This window comes from Oryzias latipes, chromosome 10 (assembly GCF_002234675.1).
Source record: "Oryzias latipes chromosome 10, ASM223467v1".
Classification (NCBI taxonomy): Eukaryota; Metazoa; Chordata; class Actinopteri; order Beloniformes; family Adrianichthyidae; genus Oryzias; species Oryzias latipes.
In genome coordinates, this window is record NC_019868.2 from 4,549,356 (window position 1) to 4,576,954 (window position 27,599).

Sequence of the window (27,599 nt, forward strand, 5' to 3'; positions counted from 1 at the left end):
TAAACAGGAGACGCACTCCCGCCCCCTGCAGGTCAGCTGTTGTAAAGCAGTAAACAAACAAACAAACGGTTGACGTCACAATTGTGCGCGGTGCGGCCCTGGACAGTGATTGGTCCTTCCCGCCAAAGCAATCAGACGTCAGAGAAGAGGACGCTCAAAGATGGCGGACAGCGGGCCCAGCAGCGTAGCCGGACCTCCAGTGGACCCAGATTCGAAGAATCTAAAGCTGCCGGAGCTGTTGGAGCTCGGTTGGAAGATCTACGAGGAGGTGGACAACACGAACGAGCCCCTCAACTCCAGCAGCGTGCAGGCCCGGGTGAGGCGCGGTGTCAGCGCGCTGGAGGAGGCGGCGGCCATGGTGGCGCAGCTGGAGCTCTTCAGCCGCAACGAGGACCTGGAGGAAGTGGCCACGGCCGACCTCAGGTTCCTGCTGCTGCCCGCGCTGCTCGGAGCGCTGCAGCTGAAGCTGAGCGACCGTGCCCGGCGGCTGCAGCACCTCTGCTCCGCCAGGGAGCTCTTTCTGGACTTCCTCCGGAGGTGTAAAGACTACGGCCTCTGCAAAGCCGACCTGCCCGAACCCGGCGAGGCCGACAGTCCAGAAGAAGCAGAGTCTGAGCCCGGACGCGATGGCCCAGGAGCGCCGGTAAGCAGAGAGGCGCCTCCGTTTTATAACCACGCATGTCCAAAGTCCGGCCCGTGGGCCAAATGCGCCCACTTTGAAATTCCCACCGGCCCCCATGGCTTTGTCCTCAATTTTTTTTTATTATTGATTCAGAACAAAGGTGACATACAGCAAAAAAACAAGGAACGTTTTGTCCTCAAATTTCTTCCAGCACTTTCTGTCTGTACAATTTGTTGATTGTGATTGGTCAAATTCCGTTATCAGCTGCTCTAAAACCATCATAACACTGTCATACAGTCCTTCTGGGACGTTTTATAGACCATTTAAATACCTACTTAAGTCTGTGCAAACATTTTGGACGCTAGATTAGACATTAGTTAGATCAGTCTGTCTGACCATTGCTGACACACACACACACACACACCCACACACACACTCTAGAGCAGCAGTTTTCAACTTAACCCACGGACCGGTATGACGTCAGACAACATTTTCACGGAGTCTTTAAGATGTAGCAACGATGAAAAAGGACAAGATGATCATTGAGCTTTTATTTTGACATGCATGTCATTGTGCATCGCACAGGTGTCATCATCCTCTCCCCTTCCCTCACTCATGGTGCAAAAAGAAGTACTGTCTGTAATGTAGCTTTCTTTTGTTGGAAGTGGAAGGCTCCTCTTCTGTCTCCTGGCTGGGCCTTTTCCCTTTGGCAAAGAAACTTTCCAGTAATGTTTTTTTTTTACTCATTTTGCTAGATCCTGGGTTTTTTTATTTTATTTTACTCTTAACCAAAATGAATAAAAAACAAACATCTTTGGAAAGTTTCTTTGCCAAGTGGAAAAGGCCCAGCCAGGAGACAGAAGAGGAGCCTTCCATTTCCAAAAAAAGAAAGCTACATTTATTAGACAGTATCAGGAGTCCTACTTTATATACGGATTTATCCCAACGGGAGATTCCCTCCAACCATTCAGCATTGTTGTGGTGAGTCGGATTTTCCATGCACTTATTTTTGTTATAATAATAGCGACCAGGGAGTGTTGCGGGCAGAGAGGACGTTGCTCACGTCATAATTCGTGTTTATTGTTATGTTTAGAAAATACCACAGTTTTCATGCAGGTCATATCATATTACTTTGTTGTACTGTAGTGTCCGTCATGTGATCGTTTGGTCTGCTGTCGGAGTTCCTCAGGGTGCAGGGGTTACTGTCGGAGCTGGCATCACAGGGAATTAAATCAATCCCCTTTGCCTGCTTTGGTCAAAATAGGGTTAAGCACGGATGTTTCTTTTTGCCTACGTGTCCTTTCATCTGGCAGTTACGTTGTTCCACCCTTAGTTATTTCTTCCTGTTGTGTTTACTTCTTTTTAGCACCATGAGTGTGGGAAGGGGAGAGGATGATGACACCTGTGCGATGTACAATGTTTAGCGTGTCAAAATGAAAGGGCAGAGTACGTCTTATCACGTGTCTCTGCCTTTATTGCAGCGTTGCTGCAGCGTGTGTCCGCCACATATAACAAACCGGTCCGTGAGAATTTTGCCAGACATCGAACCGGTCCGTGGCGCAATAAAGGTTGGGGACCGCTGGTCTAGAGCAGTGTTTTTCAACCAGTGTGCCGCGGCACACTAGTGTGCCGTGGGAGATGGTCAAGTGTGCCGTGGAAAATTGCCTTCATTTACTGATCTAAAAACATTTCCCCTCTCCAGGAAATCAGCTCTTTGTTCATCCAAACAGGTCCTGATAAAACACTGAGTAGTTAGGAATATAAACGATCATAAAATACTTTTTTCTTTGTGTTTATTTGATTCTATTAAAGACATTTTGATAAGAATGACGGTAACGCGATTTAGCTGCAGCTATAACTGTTTTAGATCAAAACAGACTGAGTTTCTGCTTTTTTGTTTTGTTTTGGGATGCTGGTGTGCCGCGGGATTTTTGTCAAGGTTAAAGTGTGCCGCGGCTCCAAAAAGGTTGAAAAACACTGCTCTATAGAGGACAGCTCTTGCACCCCCTATGGTTTGGGATCTTTGTCTATGTCTGGTTCCTCAGGATTTAGTTTGTCTGTGTTCTGTTTTTCCAGTCTGGTCCTGGGGGTCAGCCAAGCCTGGCTGCCATGGCAATGAGGAGACAGTGTAAAATTGAGCAGCACCGGCAGAAGAAGGAGCTGGAGGCCCGACTGTCTGAGGTCAGGAAGGCTGTGGAGAGTGGACGGGCCGACGATGAGGTCACCAGAGAGTTTCACCTGCTGCACGTCCGCAGATGGGTGGCTGTGTGTCTGGATGAGCTGCAGAGTATGGACCTGGAAATGCAGGTCCTCCAGAGCAAGGAGTTCATGAATCAGGGGTCATCTAAACCCCCATCCCACCCAGGGAGGCAGCCCATGAAGCCCTTCATCCTCACGAGGGACGCAGCACAGGTCAGCCTCTTTACACTCTAAAGCAGGGGTTCTCAAATGCGTCCCTGGGGCCAATTTTTGTGGCCCCCAATAAAAGGGAGCCAGAGCAGGTTCCTTTGAGGAAAAATATTGTGTTGGCGAGGAGAAAAGGCGCTTTCAAGCTAAATGAACAAATGCTTACTTTGTCGTTCCTCAAGGGCTGGATAAAGTCATGTGCCTTATTTGCAAGCAGGTAAATGCAATGCTCAAAAAATTCAATATAAATCGTGACTGTGTTTCAAATCATAACCACTATGACAAATTTACCAACGAGGAGCGCAACAATGAGCTCCAACAACTAGAACGAGGCTATGCTGCACAGCAGATGTTTACAAAGATGTGGCTTTAGAAATGGCCCGGCATAGCAAACCTTTAGGTGACGGGGAGTTTGTAAAAAGAACAAATGCTGAAAGTAGCTGACATTGTTTGTCCAGAGCAAAAGAAAATCTGTCAAATGATACAATTACTAGACGAGTAGAAGATCTGGGCAGCAACCTCCAACAGCATCTGGGAAAACATCTGGAGGGCCTGGTTAACTGTACAAATGACACTTGGTCATTAAAGTTAAGGGGTTTCAGCCTGGTTACCATGGTGAGGCTTCACTGCACAACAGCGAAGCGAATCATTATAGCCATTGACTATATGAGAACTGGACTGAGTCAGTGTGACATCTCCAATAAAATGTGAATAACTTCTGGCTACACCAAAAATTTCGCAATACGGCCATCCCAGTGTTGGAACCAGACATAGTCAATAAGCAGTGATTGGTCGGTGTCTACGTTTATATGGCAACCCCTCTCACCAGTCAGCAGTGAGCTTGTTGGAAGGCCACACCCCTACCACCTGAAAGCGGGCTCTAGAGAATCTGTCAAACTTTAGAAATATCGACACGAGACCATCTACTTTTATTGCGGCATCTGATTTGTCAGTTTATAACTTGACTAGCTTCACTATTCACAGAAGAATAACATGAAAAAAGAGGATTATCAAGAACAAGTACCAGAGCAAGAATGGTTATCTGACCAATAGAATGAGGACTAGCTGTTTATTTCTTAGGTCTGGGCAATTAATCGATTAGTTCAAATTTTTTATTTTAGACAATTGACGACGAGAAAAACTCTGAGACTACATCAGACTGACTTCACGACTTTGTGCTGCACTGCCAGCAAACCTTAATATTGAATCTGATCAAGCACATCCACGCGTGGACAGACGAGCCGTTCTTCTATTTACGGTTTAAATACAGATTTTATGAAGGAGCGTCTGATTTAACTTCAATGTAGACGCTAAATAAATCTGCTGTTCAAAATGAGTCTGAAAAAGACACTTTAGAGGTGAAGCGACGCCTTTGAAAAGACTTAGGATTTGTCTTTTAATGTGATTTCAGCCATTAGTTTGTACCGGAACAGAAGTTCTTTTAGGAACAGAGCATTTTCCCTCCTGGCGTCTGGTTCTGGAGGTCCATCACTGTTTTCTGTGAGTAACTGTGTTGGTTCTGTTTGCAGGCTCAGGTGTACGGTGCCGGCTACCCGAGCCTCCCCACTATGTCAGTCAATGACTGGTATGAGCAGCACGCCAAACACGGACAGCTGCCTGACCAGGGCATCCCGAAGAGGGCGACGCGGGACAACGAGGAGGACGACGAGGAGGACGAGGAGGAGCAGGAAGACGAGCAGTCTCTGCAGAAGGCCAGGCAGTGGGACGAGTGGAAGGACAGCCACCGCAGAGGCTATGGGAACCGTCATAACATGGGCTAACTGGACCCACTAATGGGCCTGTCCCATGTAATGCTGTGGTCATCCGGAACGGGACAACATGCCTCTACTCCTGGAGACTGTTTGAATGTTAGAAACAGACAGCACCATGGCTCCTGGCAATCTGTAAATCCAACCCTCTTCTAAACTCCCCTGGATCCACTTTGGTGCAAAGAAAAAACAATGGTTGACCAATCAGAGGAGCAGGTTCTGGTGGTGGCGGGATGTGGAAATCAGGAGCAGCAAGGGGTAGTGTGTGTGCCCCTCCCTCATGGTTTTGTTGAGTTCTGGGTCTATCCACCGCTGTTGAGCGCTGACGTGTTTCCTGGTGGCGTGAACACATGCACCATCGTCTTTTATGTGGGTGGGGCTTTGTCTGTGTGTAGTGCTGGTTGTTGGCTGGAGAAGTGGGTGGGGCACACGTGAGAGCATGTAAGAACAGTGGGAGGAGAATCTTTTGTGTCTATGTTTCCTAGGATGTTTGGTTCTGCTTGTCATCACTTTCCACCCGTCAGGTGTGCCACCTGGCTTACCTTGCCCCTGCTCAGTTTAGTGTTTGGGCCTGTAGGCAGATCTGACCCAAATAAACCTGAAGATGTTGACCTCTGATTTGTTTGTGTGTATTTACCCTGCTGGGGTGGAAGAGTTTCAAGCTTTGGGATATGACCATCCCTGTTTGAAACAGTTACTGCAGATAAACGTAATGGTACGATGCAAAGCAGATTTTAGCTTCCTGATTGTCGCTATGTTGGCAGGATATGACCTCATCAAACCCTGCTCTTCATAGTCCCACTCCAATCATCATTTGATCCACTGTAAAAGTTTTGCCAGTGATCTTTTATCCCGAATCAATAAACATGTTGTTTTCTAGGACAGTTTCTGCAGAGCAGTAGTAGTCCATTAGAAATTCACCTCTGAGTTGTGGCCAAGACTACTAGCTCAGATAAGCCTGCCACCTTCCCATCATCCATCTGTTTACACACCCTCCTGTTAGCTCACAGTCCCTCACAACCCCAACCTAACATTCACCTAACAAGTAACCCTTGTGCTATCCTAGGCACTTTAACGTTGGGAGTTGGGTCATCTAGACCCACTAGACCGTGCTCTGAACCTTTTTTCTTCAATGATTTGTGATCTTCACTGGTGTCCATGGATTCCATGAAATCTTTCCACCTTTATCCACCTTTGTCATGGTAGGGAGAACACGTCAATGTAAGGGTGGGGTCATCTAAGATAGCACAAGGGTTAAACCAGATTCCAGCTCAGATGAGGAAAACAAAGACGAAGACGTATCTATTTGTCTGGGGTGCTCTGTACTGTTGCACCAAGTTTCTGCCATTTGGATCCATCAGTTCAGCAGCCATAGTGACAGAGTAAGTTAGATGGTAGAGCAATGAAATGAGCTAAACTCCTTCAACCAGGTCCAGCCTCCCCTCCCAGTAGCTGATGGTCAATGCAGTACAGCGTGACTCTTCATCTCAAAGATCCACCATGAAGGACTGATGTCAATGTAGAAATATCTAAACTCTTCTTTATTTTCATGTGACCTCTCAGGAAAAAAAATTCCATCCAGGCTTTGACATTTCTTTTTCAACATAGAGTTTGATTCTGACTTGATTTTAGCTTATTATTAGCTTTACATTTCTGCAACCAAAGTTTCTGTGCCACATATTTCTCAATGATGAAATTAAAAAGAAAAACAAACCCCCTACCAGGTGAACTGACTGGCTCCAATTAGTTTTGGTGTTAAAGATAAACAGAAAATAAATGTTGCTCCTTGGTTCAAGCCATAGAAAATGTAAGACTCTAGGACTGGCCACTCTAATCAATTATATGCTACGTGGAGAAGGAGCAGTAGACAGAGGTGTGATTGGTCAGATTGGTAGAGAAAGATCCAACCTATAACATACTAGTAGGAGGTTAAAGTCCCAACCAAGAATGTTCTAGTTAACTCCCTCTCTCTAGAAGGCCAAGAGAGGGAGTTAACCAGAGTTCTCTCTCTCTCTTTTTTTTCTGTTACATCATTTATTTCACTTTTATTTAACTACCAAGGTCAAGTGAAAACCAGATCTCATTTGCAAGGATGACAAGTCAAAATCTGTACAAGCTGAGACGGATTTCATACTCTCACATGCTCAATTAAAAGTCAAAATCACAAACATGCACTGACCAAAAATATAAACGCAACACTTTTGTTATTGCTCCCATTTTTTATGGTATGAGCTCAAAGATGTGAAACATTTTCCACATACACAAAATAACCAGTTTTCTGAAATATTGTTCACAAATCTGTCTAAATCTGTGATAGTGAGCACTTCTCCTTTGCCAAGACAATCCTTCCCACTCTGAAATCTTCAGTTGTATCACACAGCACAATGCCACAGATGTCGCAAGTTTTGAGGGAGCGTGCAATTGGCATGCTGGTAGCAGGAATGTTGTTAGGGAATTGAATGTCCATTTCTCCACTATAGGCCGTCTCCAAAGGCGTTTCCGAGAATTTGGCAGCACATCCAACCGGCCTCACAACCGCAGACCACGTGTAACCACACCAGCCCAAGACCTCCACATCCAGCATGTCCACCTCCAAGATCGTCTGAGACCAGCCACTCGGACAGCTGCTGAAACAATCGGTTGGCATAACCACAGAATTTCTGCACAAACTGTCAGAAACCGTCTTAGGGAAGCTCATCTGCATGCTCGTCGTCCTCATCGAGGTCTCGAACTCACTCCAGTTCGTCGTCGTAACCGACTTGAGTGGGCAAATGCTCACATGCGATGGCGTCTGGCACGTTGGAGAGGTGTTCTCTTCACGGATGAATCCCGGTTTACACTGTTCAGGGCAGATGGCAGACAGTGTGTGTCGCGTCATGTGGGTGAGCGGTTTTCTGATGTCAATGTTGTGGATCCAGTAGCCCATGGTCGTGGTGGGGTTATGGTATGGGCAGGCATATGTTATGGGCGAAGAACATAGGTGCATTTCATTGATGGCATTTTGAATGCACAGAGATACCGTGACGAGATCCTGGGGCCCATTGTTGTGCCGTACATCCAACAACATCATCTCATGTTGCAGCATGATAATGCACGGCGCCATGTTGCAAGGATCTGTACACAATTCTTGGAAGCTGAAACCATCCCAGTTCTTGCATGGCCAGCATACTCACCGGACATGTCACCCATTGAGCATGTTTGGGATGCTCTGGATCGGCGTATACGGCAGCGTGTTCCAGTTCTTGCCAATATCCAGCAACTTCGCACAGCCATTGAAGAAGAGTGGACCAACATTCCACAGGCCACAATAGACAACCTGATCAACTCTATGCGAAGGTGATGTGTCGCACTTCATGAGGCAAATGGTGGTCACACCAGATACTGACTGGTTGTCTGGGTCCCCTGACCCCCTCAATAAAACAAAACTAAAGATTTCAGAGTGGCCTTTTCTTGTGGCCAGTCTAAGGCACACCTGTGCAATAATCATGCTGTCTAATCAGCATCTTTGATATGGCACACCTGCGAGGTGGGATGGATTGTCTTGGCAAAGGAAAAGTGCTCACTATCACAGATTTAGACAGATTTGTGAACAATATTTCAGAGAATTGGTTATTTTGTGTATGTGGAAAATGTTTCACATCTTTGAGTTCATAACATAAAAAATGGGAGCAATAACAAAAGTGTTGCGTTTATGTTTTTGGTCAGTATAATTCGTATGGGGTTTTATTTGAACATGTTACCTGTCATCTGCAGCATTTATCCATCCTTCTTCATCTGTTCATCCTGGACCAGGTTCTTGGGCAGCAGCCTGAGCAAAGATGCCCAGACTTCTCTTTCCCTGGACAACTTCCTCCAGCTCCTCTCCAGCCAAGAGACATAGTCTCTCCAGCATGTCCTGGGTCTTCCCCGGGACCTCCGCCCAGTGGGACATGCCCGGAACACACCGGAGGCGTCCAGGAGGCATCCGAACCAGATGCCAGAGCCACCTCAACTGGCTCCTTTCAATGTGGAAGAGAAGTGGTTCTGCTCTGAGGTCTCCACAAGTGTCCGAGTTTCTCACCCTATCTCTAAGGGAACACCCAGCCACCTTATGGAGGAAGCTCATTTCAGCTGCTTGTATTTGGGACCTTGTTCTATCGGTCATAACCCAGAACTCATGACCATAGGTGAATATTGGAACGAAGATCGACAGATAAAATGAGAGCTTCGCTTTCTGGCTCAGCTCTCTCTTCTGCAGCAATAAACTGCAATTCAATTTGTCTGAAGGGTGCTGCAGTAGGCTAAGGTGCAGACACGACTATGTTTAACCAGTAATTTATTAACTTCAGTTAAATCCAGACCCGTTTGAAACAGCTTCTGGTCAGAATGTCAATTCTTCCTTTATTGGTACAGATGATCTTCAAAAATCCTTCTGTCACAGCCAACACACTGTTGTCCCTTTTGTTACAGAGCTATCACTGCAGTCTATAAATTGGTCCAGTCTGCTTTCTCATTGACAACACGTTTAGTTCATATACAAAATTAACTACTGTGTTAGTGTAGAGTCTAACCAAAGACAAGCCAAAGTAGCAGAATCATGAATGAAAACATGACATCTGACAGGTGCAATAAAAGCACAAACCTAAAGAATATCAACAAAAACAATAACACATTCAAAGGTCACAACTTAGTGCTTTAAATCATTATAGTCAGAGTGAGTCGTTTTTGGGTGGGGTGGTGTTTTCAGGGAGATGGTAAAGTTGTCATGGAAAGTTAGGGATCTTGGTTTGGGTTCAGAAAATTTGGATCCATCTTTTTTTTTTAATTCATAAGCATTTTATTGAACAGAAACTGTTGGTCTTATGTTTATGGAGAATTCCAATGTGTTTATGAGAAAAACTGCAGAAGATGAGAGACTTTAATGAGAAACAGTCACAGCATTCCAAGCAGAAACAGGATGTGACAGCACGATGGTTTTAACCTCAGAACAAAAGGTCAGAGCAGTTTAGAACTTCAGTGTCTTGTGGCCTTTGGCTGTATGTGGGACTGAGTGACCTCTTCATCCCAGCACTCCAAACAGGAAGTACAAGCTGGTTCCAAGAAGACCATTAATTATTTTTTCTATTTGTCAGATTAACCGTTCTTGCTCTACTACCTTTTTTAGCATGTTCTTCTTAATGTTATTTTTTTAACGTGTTTTCTGAAGTTCAAGCTATTCAAGTTATAAACTGACTATCAGCAGCCTCTGTAAAAGCATCTGGTGTCACGTCCAAACTTTGAAATGTCTGCTTGACAGATTCTCCTGAGCCCGCTGTCCTGTGGTCGGGGTGTGGAATTCCAACAAGCTCACTCCTGATTGGCGAGAGTGGTTGCCAGAGAAATGTTCACATGACCAATGCAGAACACAATTCTGACAAATGTTTAAGGGAAAATGGTGACTGAATTGGCTTCATTACGTTGGAGTCAGAGGTGAGTCGTTTTTCCTGGAGCACAGTCACACTCATTAAGTCCAGTTATCTTAAACTAAGTTAATTAACCTGAAACCAATATGCATTCAAGCGCTCATTTTTCAATGAAAAATCCATGCTCATAAATGTTTCAGGCTTTTCAGAACTCTCACATTCACTTGTAGCTACATCTATTTTTAGGACTGTTTTCAGGCTCTACGAGTAGCACATGAGACCTTTGAATGCCCATTAAAAGTTCAATCAGGTTGAACTTTGACTAGTCTGGGACTTGGATTTGGTAGTGATGTATAGATGAGGTCCACTTTTAATTTACAGAAGTACCAACAGTTTGGAAATTGGTCATAGAGGAAAAATTAATAATTGCGGTTTGCGCCCAGCGGGAATTCTATGAAAACCAAATCTTTCATATATCGGAATAGAGCTGTGAAAGAAAAAACCTGGAGCAGAATTCACCAGATTTGCTCCACTTAGATTTTTCACCATGGCTCTTCCAACTGTAGGTGGCAGACACGTGCTAAGAAAAAGAAGAATCTGCTCCCTGCTGTACAAGGGCTAAACGTGGGTTCAAGAACGTGCATCACATGCCCAGTTTAAATGCAGCATTACATTTATACGATTTTCTCAAATTAAGTAAATATTGTAACAACCCAGCTGGTACATCACTATAACTGAACTGCTAATAGAGCAGCTTCATTGGAGAGCTGAGCGTGCCCCATACACCGCACGACCCTGGACAGTCTCAGAGAGGAAGAAATAGGCAGAGAAGCAAAGTCTCCTTTTCAGCATCAACACCCATTTAATTGAACACACAAACAGCATGGACGTGATTTGTGTTCCCAGCCCACTCACTCATGGTTTTCACATCACAATTCCCCACTTCCCATGAGTCTTAGGGGCTGGAGGCAGGGCTAACCCCAGGTTGCTAAACTGCCCCCACGTGAGAGGGTTAAGCATCCCCCACAACCCTCACATAGCTGAGAACCAAACACAAACAGCAAAACACATGAACACCATGGCTGAAGACTCATGCTCACAATCCTGGGTTCCAACCACCACCTCCCAGCTAGCTGGGTTCGCACACCTGTTACTGACACCGTTTCATGCTAGTATGTGCCCAGCCAGCAGAGTCAAACACTGTCCCTGCAGCCGCGGCAACACCTCCATCAGGGTGCACGTCACCTTGGGGAAGTACACTCTCTCAAAACAAAGAGCTGCACATCAGCGGCGAAGGTCCCCAGGCGTTTGTCGTTTCTACTATAGACTGGAGAGACTCCAGCTGCTGTTGTCAGAGGGGTGGGGGTGAAGCCCCAGAGCAATCAAAACTTTTAGGGATCCGCTGGGGAGTTTGCCAGTCACTCCTGAGACAGCCAAAGCCTTGGTAGTTAAAAGGTTTTAATAAAATTGTCTAAAACCAGGAATGGTAAAAAAAAACAAAAAAAAAAAAAAAACGAAAAAAACAAGAATGACATAAAACACATGTAAAGCCGTCGCATCAGGAGTCTTCAGGAGAACGGTGGTGGTTATTGTCCAAATGACGGTATTGTCCAAGTGTCCACCTTGACGTTCGTCCCACACCCAAGTCCTTCACATGAGCAGGCCTGCACTCCAAGCCACCAGTACACATGCAATAAAAACAAGGCAAACCCACAAATAGTCTTAAAAGCACTAAAACAGTCATGCAAGAGAGATAAAAGTCAATCCATACAGACCCAATTAAAATCCACTGGTGACTGAGCTACAGGCTGTTCATAGAATCTCAGGGTGTAGCTGGCACACTTAACTTTAGGAAGGGTGAAGCCCGTTCACCCCTCTGCGTCTCCAAATGGCAGTGTGAGATCTTTCCGGGGCTGTGCTGCCTCCCTCCTCCTCCACGTGAGCGGTTTGCTGGTCCACGCCCTGATGAAGACCTGTGGTGGCTGTGGCCAGTGCTCTGCCGCCTCCCCGTCGTGAATTGCACACCTCCAGCTCCAAGCCCTCTCCTGCCTGCCCCTTGCAGGTTGCACCCAAGCGTCAAGGACCTCGCGTCTCTGGCTCCGACAGCAGGCCAAACTCAAACGCCACAGGCTCCAGGCGCTGGCTCCAACAGTCCTCTTGCTGCAGGCTGTGCCCAAGTGTCAGGAACCCCACACGCTGGCTCCAACAGTCCTCTTCCTGCCCTCACCGGCCACACACTGGTGCTCTATAAGAGAATAACAGCCTCCCTGCTCTGTGTGTGACCACGCCCTCCCACACAGGTGTCCTTCATCCACAATCAGCAAGTTGTGCAAGCCGACACAAACTACCTGCTGACACTGTCGCTCTAATGCTGCTGTCCGTGCAGACAGGTCTCGCAGCTCCGCAGAGGAGAGGCCCAGTAGTACCTGGAGTGTAGCGTCCTCCAACGCCAGGCCTGGGTGTGTAACAAGTCTCCTCGGGACTCCAGCCCTCATGGCCGGTCGCCAAGTTGACCTGAGCCAGGTGTGGTTCCAGTGGTGTTAAGGCAATGCGTCGCAAAAGTTCGACTGGGCTGCACACCGTCATCACAGACTGCTCTAGACTGCACTGGCGTGGAAACCCAACTCGCAGGGACAGGCTGCAGATGACGGAAGGTGCTCGTACCATCAGGGGTATGATTTCGCACTTGCTCCTCCCTTGTCCCGAGTCGGCTCCAGGCTGTGAATTTGTTCCTCCATCTCAGCCTTCTCTCGCTCCACAGCTTAGCTCTCCATGGCGCAGCAGTATTGGCTAAGGATCCCACTTCTGACACCAATCTAATGACCCAGCTGGTATATCACTATAGCCGAGTTGCTACTCAAGTGGCTTCATTGGGGAGCTGTAAGTGCCTCATACACCACACAATCCTGCACAGTCTCAGTGAGGAAGACATAGGCAGAGAAACAATGTCTCCTTATTAGCATCAATGCCTAGTTCTTTGGACTAACCACAAACAACCAAACAGCATGGTGGTCACTAATGTTCCCAGCCCTCTCACTCGTGGTTTTCACATCAAAATTCCCCACTTCCCATGAGTCTTAGGGGCTAACCTACAGGTCGCTAGTTTCAGTTTAGTTTTTTATTTCAAACACAAAACAAATGAAAAATCAACACAGTGGTTTAAAAGACATAAAACAATACAGTATGCTTGAAAAAGAGTGGGTTGAAGTGAAATCTTGTCTGCTCCCACCCCTTTTTACAAAACCTGATGATGTGCGTATTTCTAATTACCGATAGGTATAAAAAATTCACGGTACAATTCTGCATGGCAACTGTGCTAAAGTGACATTTTTTGTTTTAATTAATCATTTCTGGCCTTATACAGTTCTATTAGTGACTTCTTGTAGGTTTTTTTGAATACATGTAAAGTTTTGGTTTGTTTTAAACCCTCATCCAATCCATTCCATTAATCCACACCACAATTAGATAAATACATTTTCTTTTTTATTGTTCGAATGCACTGCTTTTTGAAATTCAGTTGTTTTCTTGGATTGTAACTCCCGTCTCTGTCTTTGAACATCTGCTGTAAGTTTATTGGAAGTAAGTTGTATCTGGCTTTGTACATGACGAGAGCTGTTTTCAGTATCACCAAATCCCATAGTTTCAATAAACGCGACAAGATATATAAACACTGTAGGTTTGTTTTATATGTAATTTCCCCAAACTTCTACACTGTACTGTACATATGGTAGTATTATGAATGAATATATTAGTAAACGTGCTTTGTTATTGAGAGTATGGCCCGTTTTTCCCAACACTGCTATGCTTTTAGCAATTTTAGCTCTGACCTGCTTTATTTGTGGTGTCCAGTTTATTTTGTCGTCCAGAATTACTCCAAGGAACTTGATTTCAGACACTCTTTCCAGAACATGGTTATCAATGGCAACTTTTATTTCTGAATCTGTAAGAATGTGGCGATTTCCGAAAATCATAAATTTAGTGTTGTTTACACTGAGTTTATTTTTGTCAAACCATTGTTGTAGTTTCCCTAATTCTGTATTTACTGTTTACAATTTCCCTGAGGCTCTCCCATTCAATATGTTTATTTCACTAAGAGAGCTGAAGTTTATTACTATGGACAGAGAATTTGCATTAGCTAATGGGCATATTCTACTATTGCAGAATCACAGAATTCTCTAAACGTTATTTCTTTTGTGGGTATGAAATTTGAACTTTGGTTTAGAAAGAAACTAGAATTTGTCCTGCTGGGACAGTTTCTCTTGTCTCCTTCCCGGGAAGAAGTCGGTCAAAGGGGACGCAGCCAGCGCGGTGACGTCACATAATGTTGACGCATGCGCAACTGACCTTTGTCAGCCACCGTGTGTTTCCTCAGGAGCGACTGTACCGTGGGGTCTGCGCGCGACAGAACCAGGACTAGGACCGCGGGAAGGTGGACAGAATCGGCTGTGGCTCTGAGGTAGCAAACCCGTTCTAGTTCTGGTTCTGTCCAACGGGCGTTTGAGCTGAAAGGCCGGTCAGGAGACCGCGTGTGGATAAAAAAAAAAGAAAAAAACTTATGTAATACTTTAGTGATTTCGGACAGGTAGAGAAGGAGGAGTCTGGGTCTATCATCGAAGACTTTGCTCCGATCAGAGGCAGAGTCAGGGTAATCATGTAAAGCAGAACCATCACGTTTCGCCGTAATGTCCCAAACTCACGACGATCCTCAGTGTGGTTTGTTCACGCTGACGCTCACAGTCACACAGCTTAGTGACATCACGATGTTTGATACACGTGCTCAAAGGGGAGGAGCCTAGAGTTCAGAGATCAGACCATGGAGGGTAGACTGATGGTCAGACTGTGAAGATCAGACGCCAAAGGTCAAATTTTTGAAACCCTCTTCAATGAAAAGTTTTTTTTTTTGTTTGATGTTCATGGTTCAGGCTTCCTCAGCGTGTGTTAATTTCTGATAATGCACACTTTGTTGGCCATTAACCCTTACCTACTAGACCGCTGGGACCCTTTGATCCAAAGACAGTTGGAGTGGAACTTTGAAGTTCAGATGGTGAAAAGTCAACTTAGACCCTGAAGGTTAGACTGTGAAGCTCAGGACCAGATGCTCAGACTCTGAACGTCAGGTCCTGAAGTTCAGGTCTTGCATGTGAGACTGGGAAGCTCAAATCCTAAAGCTCGTGTCCTGAAGGTCAGGATTGGTCCCGTTGGTGAAGCCCTTCGTCCCATTCTGTACAGATGCCAAGCTGTGGTCCATGGGGGTGAGCCGGCTAGATGTCTTTTACCGAAGACTGCTCCTCACAAAACTCTTCATCGGCGGATGGGGAAAACCAGAAGATCTGAAGAGGTGAGCAGAAACGAGCTCCTCATAGCACAGAGACATCGTCCTTCTATGAAAGGAATACAGCTGCTTCTGTTCTTTCTGTGCTTTGGTTCTGTTTGTTGGGTCGGTTAGGAGTTCGTGTCTGCTCTGCCTTTTTCTGCTCTATGTGAAATCAAATGCAGTTTAAGTGGCTCCTAACATCAAAGAACCAGTTTCAAAGCTCTGTGGTCTTCAGAACTTGTTCCTAAGTAACTGATTTTTTTCCCCTGTAGTCCATATTTTTGTCTAAAATATGATTATGACTTCATTTCTCTGGGTTTCAGGATCAAACCTCTACTTAACAAGTCTGTTTAGGATCAATACATTTTAGCCAATCACAGGCGTCTATTTAATCTCATCAACATAAAAACAAATTCTTTAAGAAAAAAAAAACGTATTTAAAAATAGAAGCATACTTAGGATCCATGTCGAGCTCAGCTGTGGCTTTTAAGCAGGTTTAGAACATGAAAGAGCTGCTGAAGACCATTCCATAAGTGGAATATGTGCTGCCACTGCAAATGCTCTGTCATCCCTAGATTTGAGTCTTCTTCTGGTGAAGTGGAAGATCTCAAACGTCCTGCTGGAGCAGATGGGTGCAGCAGATCAGATGTATACGCTGGAACCCGACCATTCAGAAATGTTTTAACAATGCAATCTGGAAGCCAGTGGAGAGCAGGGGCGACGTGGTCATGAGGTCTTCTGCCCGTTGGCATGTGACCAGCTGCATTCTGAGCGAGCTGTAGACGATGGAGAGGTGACCCAGACCATGATAAAGACCAGGCATGGCATAATAGATGAATGACTTTCAAATTCCTTTCCTGGGAGGTCAATCTTAACCTTTCTGAGCATTCTTAATTGAGTTAAAAAAAAAAAAAAAACTTCTGACCACAGAACTGATCTGCTGATCCAGTATAAGAGTTATCAATGATCATTTTGAGGTCTTTGGCATGGGGGAACTCTGTTCTTTATGAAAATACTTGGGTTGCAGTGAAAGCTAACTGCTCTGGGTTTGAGGACAGGCTAGCAGCTTGGGAAAGGTGGCTTTCCTTTAACAATAAAGATCCCACATAAAAGTGCTGTGTGCCTCCATCACAGGGTTCCCTATTAAACCTCCTCAAAATACTCTGGATAACATTTTGATCTTCAATCCCACCCGGAAGAAATCCATATCTAAATTGCTTAGCATGATCTCAGCCATAGAGTCTCCCTCGATGCTAACTGTAAAAACATATTGGGAGCAGGATCTTGATGAAACCATTAGTGAAACAGACTGGGAAAATATTGTAAGGAACATCAACTCATCCTCAATGTGTGCAAAACACTGTCTATTGCAGTTTAAGGTTGTGCATCGTGCTCACCTCTGTAAAGCCAGATTAGCCCAAATGTATCCACAAATTGATCCACTGTGTAACAGATGCAAATCAGCAGAGGCCACACTAATCCACACTTTTTGGTACTGCCCCAAAAATACAGTGCTTTTGGGGAAATATATGTGAGGCACTTAGCTGCATCTTGGGAGTCCAACTGACTTTGAACCCACTTGTATTTCTGTTTGGAATAAACAGTGGGGCTCCCACATTGCCTGCAGGTGGTCAGAGAATCATTACTTTTACAACTTTGCTTGCGAGACGCCTCATTCTGCTTAAGTGGAAAGATGCTGCCCCACCCACTTTATCACATTGGATTCGAGATGTGCTTTACCATCTTAAACTTGAAAAAATAAGATTTACTGGGAGACGGTCAGAGCTTAAATTTAAAAGGTATGGAGACCATTTCTCAACTTTTTTAGTCTACCATCTACGAGTGTGACAGAATGATGCCCCACTTTTTTTTCTCTCTCTCTTTTTATTTTCTTTTTTTCTACGTGTATTGATACATTTGCACGTTACTTGTTGTTTATTTTATATAAATATGCTATTTCATCTATACTGTGACTGATTTTATATATTCATGTTTCTCTCTACTTATAACATGTACCATTTCATTTTCTTATATTTTCTTTACTTAAATTGATATTGGTGTGTATGTCACTGACAGCATCAGGGGGTGGGGGACTGGGTTTTGAATTTGTTTGTATTGTGTTTTAAAACTGAAAACTTAATAAACATATAAAACACTAAATGTGCTGTGTGATCCGAACGTCTTCTCAGATACCCACATACATCCAGACGGCAGCCAAAGTCCATCTCATGTGTTTCTTGTTCTGCAGAATCTTTGAGTTCCGTAAGATCGTTGGAGACCGGGAGAAGTGCAAGGCTCTGGTTTCAGAAGATTATCCAGTTCACATCGACAAGGTCTCATTCATTTTCTCTACTTGTTGTTTTTTTTTGGCTCATTTGGGCTTTCCTCACGTTCTGATGTTCCTTGGTTCCAGACCGAAGAACAGGCTGACTGTCACATCCACGATGGCTTCTTCATCTCTCCTCTGGAGCACTTGGTGCCAGGAATCCTGCCCCCAGAGGCCATTAAAGCCAGGTACTGAATCTGATGGAGTCTCCGGTCTGTCTCCCCTGCAGATACTGGAGTTTTTCAAATGTTTTGAAGATTTTCTCAGATTAACTCTAGAGAAATATCAGGCAAATAAACGTTTCATTTTCAAACACAGAACATTAGCTGAAAGTTTTCATGGTGGAAACGTTCCTGAGCAACTTGAATCAGACAAGAAAATAAAACAGTCCTGTATCTCTGTGAACACCTTCAGGTTTTTAAACATATTCTATACACAGTATTTGTGTTCTTCCAGGTTCCAGTTTATCGTTCCTAAGGTGTGGAAAAAGAACCGACCTGTGTGCATCCAGCTAGCTGGAACTGGAGATCATGTGAGGCTTTTCTATAATTAGCTTTTTGTCCAACGAGACGAACATGAATGCTTCTTGACATAACCATGAGCCTGTTATGGGTTCACAAGACCCTAAGTGCAGAATTGTCCTAAAAAAGGTCCATGAATGCAGCATGACCTCTTAGGAAGATCATGAATGCAGCATGGTCCCACAAGGCGATTACAAAGTTGGGATCCAGATGCAGTGAATGTAGGTGCAGCGTTCTAGAAGGACGATGATACAGCATGGTCCAAAGGACTGACTGTGAGTTCAGCAGGCTTCCAGGCCGCAGTGTGGTCCCACTAGACAACTTTGAGTGTAATTTGGGTGGACAAGCGGACAGTAAGAGTTCATGTTTTGCTGGATGGTCCTACTTGACTACCACATGTTTAACAAAACAATAAAACATGGTGGTCATTGACAAGCTCATGTTTTCAGTAGACTAACCCTCATGTGTGTCTCTCCTGTGTGTTCAGTTCTTCTGGCGGAGGAGGACTCTGATGGCCCGGCCCATGATCAAAGAGGCGGGGATTGCTTCACTTCTTCTGGAGAATCCATATTATATCCTTTTGTGTCTTGCTGCTGTCTTTACTTCCTCATCTACTCTTGTCTCAGCTGGATGTGACTCATCTTTGTGTTGATTTCCTGTGTTGCTCAAATATTTGTGGTCCACCTTAGTGTGGCTCCTATATGTGTAACTTACCCATATGTGGCTCACCTATATGAGGTTCACCTGTATGTGGCTCTAGTGTATTTGTGAGTGATTTACTTCACTTGTGTGTCTATCATCTGTGTGTTATTTATGCGTGTCTGTCATCTGTGTGTGATTCACATGTGTCTATCATCGGTGTGTAATTTACCTGTATGTCAATCACTTATTTGTAACTCATCAGTGTGTGACTATGCTGTATGGGAACCTGAATGTACTGTAGTTCACTTATGTGCGCTAAAAAGAGCAGGAGGTCGCACGAGGCCTTTTTTGTCTGCAACTTTGTGTTAGACCAGATGCTGATCTGATCTTTCAGACCTGAATGAAGGTGTTGTTGGTTTTCTCTGATTACCGAGTCTGTCCTGTGATGGAGCCAGGGCGTTAAATACCCCACATCAGCGCTGACCTTGATGTAGCTGGGAAGATAAAGCATTGATGTCGGTGTTAAACTGTCGATAAAGTCAGTCTTTAGTCTTTGACTGCACCTCTAATGCTACATCCACACCAGGCTCGGAAACGCACGTTCAAACGACTGCTTCCAATGAAAAGCCTATTTAAGTGCGTGCACATGCGTGCTTCAGACTTCTGTGTTCGTGCGTCAACACAGACGTTTTTAAGTCCGTTTTCAGGTTCTAGGTACAAAATGCACCCCATTGACCAATCAGGGACTTTGATTTTGTTGTGACGTTTTCATTCATCTTCCGTTTTGTCCCTTTTGGGGTCACGGAGCTGCTGGAGCCTATCCCGGCCACTTGTGGGCGAAGGCAGGGGGCAGCCTGGACAGGGCGCCAGTCTGCCGCAGGTCCTTTGTTGTGACGTTTGGGTAGCATTCTTTTAAAAGCATGGAAGTTTTTGAAAAAAGTGATCATGAAGGATAAATTAATAATTGATTTTTGTGCCCGGCCGGAATTATAACACCAACTGTTTCGCATACCGGAATAGAGCTGTGAAAGTTAAAGCTTAGAGAAAGATTCACCAGATTTGCAGCGCTTTGACATTTCACACCAAACCTCTTCCAACTGTGAGTACATGTACTAGTATCGGGTAGCGACAGCCCAGTGTGAACACCATATGCTAAAAGCGTGTAGAAAAAAGACGTCCAGCATGTTTCTCGAACATGCCACACATGCTTAAGAGAGACACAGACCTTTAGGTGCTGGTGACCTCGCATAGGTGGTTCCCTCTAAGCCAGGGGTGGGCAATTCCAGGCCTCGAGGGCCGGTGTGTCTGCATGATTTCCAGATATTCTTGCCCTACTCATGGCTGATTACCTGGTTCAGGTGTGTCCAGCCAATAATCTTGCCCTACTCATGGCTGATTACCTGGTTCAGGTGTGTCCAGCCAATTAGAACATGCCAGAGCAGGGTATGCTGGAAAACATGCAGGAATGCGGCCCTCAGTGCCCACCTCTGCTCTAAGCCCTCCTAGTGACCTTGAATTCCTTAGTCACATCTTCTCCTTCCTGGTGTCTGTGTTCCAGAACACCTCAGAAAGCTGAGGGGTCAGGTATCCAGCGCTTCTCCTTGCAGGACATTTGGCCACCTCAGAGGTCAGTGCTGGTGTTGCTACATGTGAATGGACTTGTTCTTCTGTGCACGGTCTGAGGAAAGGTGCTAGTTTGAATCTTGGCTGAGTTTTTGCCTTCAGTTCAGTAAGCTGCATGTCAGGTGACTCTAGCTCACCCTTTGTTGAATTGTTCTTTTTGTTTGTGTGATGTTTAGCGGTACCTGTTCAGGTCACTCCTAAACGTGAACTACCTTCATCACAGAACTCGCAGTGGTCCAGAAAATGGTGAAGGAGGGCTGAAAGTGGCCTGGAACTGTTTTCAGACCTGGATCTGTCCTCAGACCAGGATGTTTTCTCAGACTTGGATGTATCCCCAGATCTGTCCTAAAATTGGATTTGTTTTCAGACTAGAATGTGTCTCAATAGCAGGGTATGCCCATAGACTCAGACCAGCATATTCCAGTAACATCTTTGTTTCGACTTTACTTGATAAGTGATCCTTGACCACACACCACATGGCTATCGAAAACCCAAGGACCAGCTGTAAGTAAATTCTTGTCTGACTTTTTGATCAATTTCAGATGAAGGAAAAAAAAACCTTCTGGTTTGTGCATGAACAAGAAGCATCTCAGCATGCTGCAGGTATAATGTGACATGTGGACCATGATCCACAATAATGACCCTCTCCCAGTAATTATAATCCAAGCAGAACTGCAGGGCTTCATCCTCTAACAGTCACTTAAAGTTAAGACTCACCCCCATGTGCGATGCTTGACTTTTTTCAGCCACCGTGCTTCATGATTTTGATGAAGCTGAGGGTCTATCCTTCAGGGGGTGGGGATTTTAGGTGCTCATCAAATCCACTTAGCAGCTGTTTTGTGTGGCCGTTTCAGACGATCCAGCCTGAAGAATGTGTCAGACCTGTTTGTGATGGGCGGGGCTCTCATCCTGGAGTCGACGGCACTCCTCCGCTGGCTGGAGAGAGAAGGATACTGGCCTCTGGGAATGACTGGCATCTCAATGGGGGGATATGTGAGTGTCAAGGGCAGATTCATTGGAAGTGGTTTCCCAGTGGTGGCCAATCAGACCTGTGGTCAGATCTCCAAACTCATCCTCATTGGGTTGGACTGGTCCTGACTCATTGCCATGTTTGACAAATATTCACAGCTGAAAGTCACACACCAACATCCTGTAGATCTACACAAAAATATATCAGAAGTCATAAGGGTTGTCCAGTATATCAAGTGGATGGAGTTCCTTTCCTTCTAGATGGCGTCTCTGGCGGTAACCAACTGGCCTAAACCAATCCCCCTGGTTCCATGTTTGTCCTGGTCCACTGCCTCCAGTGTGTTCACCACGGTAAATCTCTTTGTTCAGTGTGCATCACACGGTTCAGCTCATCTGCTCACCTCATCTTTGTGTCAGAATCAGCAACCTGCTTTAGAAAAACCACAATAAATTAAATATTTGGACACCACCTCTGACATTCGGTCATATTTATTTGAAACAAAGTAAATATTGCATGCCAAACTGAAAAGAAAAAAAGTTTGATACTTTCTTCACAACAAAGCCAAAGTTCTTTCTGTTTTTATCTTGGCAACATTTGCGACAGTGCATATCTGTGTGCAGGGAGTGCTGAGTAAAGCGGTGAACTGGTCTCAGCTGGAGAAGCAATACGCAGTCAACTCTGTGTACGAGAAGGAGATCATACAGCTGCTGGAGTACTGCGGGGTGCGTCTCATCCTGAAATGGATACACATGTTCTCATCCTCTGTTCGATGTGCCTTAAAAAAGGTGTATTTTCACATTTGTTCTTATGGGTTTTCAGGTATGGTTGTAGGTGTGTTCTTATGGTGTTGCAGGTGTTTTTTTTAATATGTTTTCAGGTGTGTTCTTATGGTGTTTCATGTGTTTTTTATGTTCTCAGGTGTGTTCTAATGGTGTTTCAGGTGTTTTTATGTTTTCAGGTGTGTTCTTATGGTGTTTCAGGTGTTTTTTTTATCTTTTCAGGTGTGTTCTTATGGTGTTTCAGGTGTAGTTTCTGGTGTGTTCTCATGGTGTTTCAGGTGTTGTTTCAGGTGGGTTCTTATGGTGTTTCAGGTGTAGTTTCAGGTGTGTTCTTATGGTGTTTCAGGTGTAGTTTCAGGTGTGTTCTTGTGGTTTTTCAGGTGTAGTTTCAGGTGTGTTCTTGTGGTGTTTCAAGTGTAGTTTCAGGTGTGTTCTTATGGTGTTTCAAGTGTAGTTCTTATGGTGTTTCAAGTGTAGTTCTTATGGTGTTTCAAGTGTAGTTTCAGGTGTGTTTTTATAGGTGTAGTTTCAGGTGTGTTTTTATAGGTGTAGTTTCCGGTGTGTTCTTATGGTGTTTTAGGTGCAATTTCAGGTGTGTTCTTATGGGTTTTCAGGTGTGTTCTTATGGTGTTTTAGGTGCAGTTTCAGGTGTGTTCTTATGGTGTTGCAGGTGCAGTTTCAGGTGTGTTCTTATGGTGTTTTAGGTGCAGTTTCAGGTGTGTTCTTATGGTGTTTTAGGTGCAGTTTCAGGTGTGTTCTTATGGTGTTTTCAGGTGTAGATTCAAGTTTGTTCTTATGGTATTTAAGGTGTAGTTTCAGGTGTGGTCTTATTGTGTTTTAGGTGTAGTTTCAGGTGTTTTTATGGTGTTTCAGGTGTGTTCTTATGGTGTTTAAGGTGTGTTCTTATGGTGTTTTTAGTTGTGTTATTATGGTGTTTCAAGTGTAGTTTCAGGTGTGTTTTTATAGGTGTAGTTTCAGGTGTTTTTATGGTGTTGCAGGTGCAGTTTCAGGTGTGTTCTTATGGGTTTTCAGGTGCAGTTTCAGGTGTGTTCTTATGGGTTTTCAGGTGTAGTTTCAGGTTTGTTCTTATGGTGTTTTCAGGTGTAGATTCAAGTTTGTTCTTATGGTATTTAAGGTGTAGTTTCAGGTGTGGTCTTATTGTGTTTCAGGTGTAGTTTCAGGTGTTTTTATGGTGTTTAAGGTGTGTTCTTATGGTGTTTAAGGTGTAGTTTCAGGTGTCTTCCTATGGTATTTCAGGTGTTTTTCAGGAGTAGTTTGAGGTGTGTTCTTATGGTATTTCAGGTGTTTTTTAGGGTTTCTTTGGTGTGTTCCAAGTGGTTTTCAGGTGAGGACTTTGGTGTATTTGGGTGTTTTCCAGCTATGTTTTTAGGTGTTTTTTTCAAGAATCTTCTCAAGTGGGATTGTTGATACAATGCGCATCTAAAGGTGTTCTCTAGTATCTTTTCAGTTAAATTCCTAGTATTGGCTCAATGTCTGTTCTCAAGTGAGTTTGCATGTGTTTTTATATGATGGCTTTTCAGTATTGTTTGCAGGTGGGTGTTTATTTTTCAGATGTGCTTTAGGTTGGTTATCGAGTGAGTTTTCGTGTGCTTTAGGTATGACTTATCTATATTGTAATGTATGTTTTAGTAATGTATTTTGGTATTAGTTGTGATCTCTTGTGCGTTTTTAGATGTTTTTAACAGTGTTATAATCTTAGCTATGTTGTCAGGTGTGTTTTTAGGGATATTTTCAGGCGTGTAATATGGTTTTGCTCTGATGTTTATCTTTTGTGTGTGCTTTGGGGATCATATTTAGCTATGTTTGGAGGTGTGATTTCAGATGTCTTCCCAGGTGTTTTTTGGGTGGCGATCATAGTTGTGTTCTTGGGTGAGTTGATATTACCTTTCTGTTTGTGTGTGTGACTTCCAGGCTGATTCCTTTAAAATGGGGCCCGAACCTTGGAGAAGATCAAGTTCTTTGGACCTTGACAACTTCCCTGAGGGCTTTAGTATGACTTCAGACCAGACCTTTATTGCTGGCAGGTCTCCTGGAGTTGATGGGGCCCATAATAGGCACCAGGCAGCAGACAGACGATACCATCTTGTGTCAGCTTTGGGCTACAGAGGAGCCAGCTCGGACCTGCCATCAAGGTAGGGCTTAAAGCTGATCCTTGGTGCCGTCCCACCTCTGCTTTGCACACCTAGAGCACATCTCAGCACTGTCTTCCATCTCTCATCCAATTCTTGAACAACTCCTGCATTCTTCTCTGCCACTCCACACTTCTTCATACAAATAGTACATTGGTGGTTCTCTTTCTGTGCATGAAATCATTTTGTTTGTAACTAATGTTCACTTCTGATCACAGTCTAGCTCGTGCTTTTTCTCATAACGTCATTTTGTGCTTCATCAGCTTTATTACTCTGTAGTTTCTTCAACAATGCACATCTGGACAAATTTGGGTCAGGATTCTGTCAATCACCTGGTTTGGGATTCAGCTTTCACACAGATGGACTACAGTTTTCAGCATAAACAGACTCAGATGTTTCATTTTCTGTGTGCATCTAAATGGATGTCAAATCTTTACAGTTCTCCCAGACGAGAAAAGACGGAGTCGACCCGGTTCTGTCGGCCGTCCCTACATGTGGAGTCCATCAGCTTTATGAAGGGCGTGATGGATGAGTGCACTCACATGGCCAACTTCTCTGGTAGGTGTGACTGATGCTACCTTCACAGTGGGCATGTAGGCGGTTTCATGAACATGCTTTTAACATACGGTGTTCACACTGGACAAGCATGGAGGGGCTTCTTTTTCTTTGTCTACTGGTGACTAGTACATGTACAGTTGGAAGAGGCTTGCTCCAAAATCTCATAGCTAGCAAATCTTGCCCCAGCCTTTTTCTTTCACAGCTCTATTCTGATACCTGAAAGCCTTGATGTCATAGAATTCCAGTCCAGATCCATGATCTAGAACAGGGGTCGGCAACCCATGGCTCCGGAGCCACATGTGGCTCTTTCATCCTTCTGTTGTGGTTCCCTGTGACTTTGGAAAATAATGAGTATTTTATAAAAATTAAAAATGTCCTTGAAGATCGACCGGTCAATCGCAATCGACGTAATGAGCACCCCTGATATAATATATACATGCATAATATATATAATGATGTCAAAAAGGGTTGTGGCTCCGGGTGCCTTTTTTCAATAGGGGCGGTCCCAAATGGCTCTTTGAGTAAAAAAGGTTGCCGACCCCTGGTCTAGAACAATGCGTCACAGGCAAAAGCCGAGTTCCTCATTGGTTGAGATGATGCAAATTCTTCATCAAAGTTCAGATATTTGAACTCTGTGTTAGAATTGATGCTGCACCGTTTTGCCACGCTGCTGCCAGACCGCTGACGCTCAGCAGATACGAGTCTTGTTCCAGGAGCTGATGCCTGTCGTTGACAGACACACACTGGAGCTCAGGCTGATCAGGCCTGACACGCCCCCTGTACCGGGGGTCACATCTAACTCCTGAACAAGTAGTGGTTGGATAATACCATACATATTTAAACATCACACAGGATTAAGTGAGAAATGAAGGATGGGGAGGGAGTTGACTCCGCCCACCTCAACAACATTTAACAAAATGGGCAATTAGGCAGGTCAAAGTTTGGAGTTTGGTTGGCTCCACCCACCTGTCAATCAAACAAAATGAACTCCTAAATGTATGCAAATTAAGCTCTACACACATTAAAATAGTTACACACACAAACACACACAGTTGTGATGAATAGAAAATAAATCGGCATATAAAAAGTTTTTGACATCCGGCTGTACTGAGGTTTCTGTTTTGTGTCAAATCTGTCCTGATTGGTCCAGTCTGCAATCACTCCTTAATGATCACTTGAGGAACTGCAACCGTTGCTACTTCCTGGTTGTCAAATTTAACAACAGAAAGTGGGGACTTGCAAATTCTTTGACCTTGGCGGCAGAACTCTCTGTCATGTTTCATCCATCATCTTCTCACTAACTGAGGCTCGCCTGGACCAGGTGCTTTGAAGTCCATTGCAGGACCAGGACTACCAACACTTTAGCTTTTGAAATAGAGAACTGAGCTGCAGAGTTGAACCAGAGTCTCAACAACTGCCTGGCTCGTGGTTTTGGTGGCAGCAGCTCTCCCTAAGCAGTCCTCTCTGTCATTGCAGTCCCTGTAGACACCAGCCTCATCATTGTGGTCCAGGCCAAAGAGGATGCCTACGTTCCTCGGGCCGGGGTCCTCAGTCTGCAGGAGATCTGGCCGGGCTGTGAAGTCAGATATCTGAGCGGAGGGCACATCAGTGCTTACCTGTTCAAGCAGAATGTCTTCAGGTAAACCTCACTAGCCAGCTCATGGAGCAGGTGACGATAATGACATCACCTTTTTCATACCACAAGCTTTGAGCTGCTTCTTTATTAATAAAGCTTGATTTGATTTGTTTAGATTCTCTGCGTTCCTCTGAAGTTAGAACTTTCCTATAAGCAGTTCTACCATAGAAGCCTTGATCAGGTTCTGATCTTTGGTGGACTGGTAGATCCTGCATAAAGCAGTCACCTTTCCAGATCAGTATTCTCAGAGACTGGCATAATCTTGGAGTTCCTCACCTATGTGGTCGCTCAGGTGACCCTTCACACGACGGGAACCAGTTCAGCCGCTAGAGGTCAGGTACTTATAAAGCACAGCACTGCACAAAATCCAAAGAACAGACAGCGATTCATGAGTTATTACAGTTATAATCCAGCTCAGTCCAGATCGTTGTCCGTACTGAGCCCGCACAGGCGATACCGTCAGGTCCAAACGTGCCCTGTGAGCCAACGTTCCTCATCGAGCTCCAGCCCATCTGACCTCACGGCTTCTCCTTCTGTTCTTCCAGGCAGGCCATCTACGACGCCTTCAACAGGTTCTGCCTGAAGTATCCGAGTCTGCAGTAGCCTTGAATCCAGGACTGGGGACTGGGGGGCACAATGAAAGGAATGGCTGACGATCCATGATCTGATGACGTTTTTAAACTATTTGTACTCTAATAAACCCACAAACGGACCACGTCGAGTCGTGTCTCTGTGTCTTGGGGGGCCGGGGGGCTTGAGGGCCAGATGAAAGTGAAACTCTGCTCTGAATATTGTTTTTACATTCTGTGGACTCTTTGCTCACAAACTGGGAGCAGCGCCCCCCAGTGGAGACGGTGGAATGACTCAGAAGCTTCAGCGATGCGGCTGAGGAGAAGCCTCTG

At 44.8% G+C, this 27,599-nt stretch overlaps 2 protein-coding genes across 3 annotated transcripts; both read left to right on the plus strand.

The window, feature by feature from the left end:
• The first annotated feature begins 22 nt into the window (after positions 1-22).
• Positions 23-5,415, plus strand: igbp1 (immunoglobulin binding protein 1). The gene is made up of 3 exons (XM_004086502.3): positions 23-643; positions 2,699-3,034; positions 4,558-5,415. Exons 1-3 carry the CDS (start codon positions 161-163, stop codon positions 4,807-4,809), a joined length of 1,071 nt encoding a protein of 356 aa, XP_004086550.1. The 5' UTR covers positions 23-160; the 3' UTR covers positions 4,810-5,415.
• A 9,088-nt stretch (positions 5,416-14,503) lies between these two features.
• On the plus strand, positions 14,504-27,412 carry abhd18 (abhydrolase domain containing 18). 2 transcript variants are annotated; one of them, XM_011473170.3, is made up of 14 exons: positions 14,504-14,634; positions 15,408-15,516; positions 17,741-17,825; positions 17,906-18,006; positions 18,275-18,350; positions 18,827-18,911; positions 21,081-21,108; positions 21,459-21,597; positions 21,835-21,924; positions 22,195-22,359; positions 24,286-24,506; positions 24,943-25,061; positions 26,538-26,700; positions 27,243-27,412. In XM_011473170.3, the coding sequence occupies exons 2-14, from the start codon at positions 15,425-15,427 to the stop codon at positions 27,298-27,300; spliced, it is 1,422 nt and encodes a 473-aa protein (XP_011471472.1). In that variant the 5' UTR covers positions 14,504-14,634; positions 15,408-15,424; the 3' UTR covers positions 27,301-27,412. The 2 variants fall into 2 exon arrangements, with proteins under 2 accessions (XP_011471472.1, XP_023815322.1); XM_023959554.1 differs by having other exon boundaries at positions 22,195-22,296; positions 27,243-27,402.
• The last annotated feature ends 187 nt before the right edge of the window (positions 27,413-27,599 follow it).

Excerpts from the sequence above, each read along its gene's own strand:
- igbp1 (XM_004086502.3), top strand. The coding sequence starts at position 161 with ATGGCGGACAGCGGGCCCAGCAGCGTAGCCGGACCTCCAGTGGACCCA. Across the intron at positions 644-2,698 it reads GCGATGGCCCAGGAGCGCCG|TCTGGTCCTGGGGGTCAGCC; the intron begins GTAAGCAGAGAG and ends CTGTTTTTCCAG. Across the intron at positions 3,035-4,557 it reads TCACGAGGGACGCAGCACAG|GCTCAGGTGTACGGTGCCGG; the intron begins GTCAGCCTCTTT and ends TTCTGTTTGCAG.
- abhd18 (XM_011473170.3), top strand. The coding sequence starts at position 15,425 with ATGGGGGTGAGCCGGCTAGATGTCTTTTACCGAAGACTGCTCCTCACA. Across the intron at positions 21,109-21,458 it reads CGAAAACCCAAGGACCAGCT|ACGATCCAGCCTGAAGAATG; the intron begins GTAAGTAAATTC and ends TGGCCGTTTCAG. Across the intron at positions 22,360-24,285 it reads TTCGATGTGCCTTAAAAAAG|GCTGATTCCTTTAAAATGGG; the intron begins GTGTATTTTCAC and ends TGTGACTTCCAG.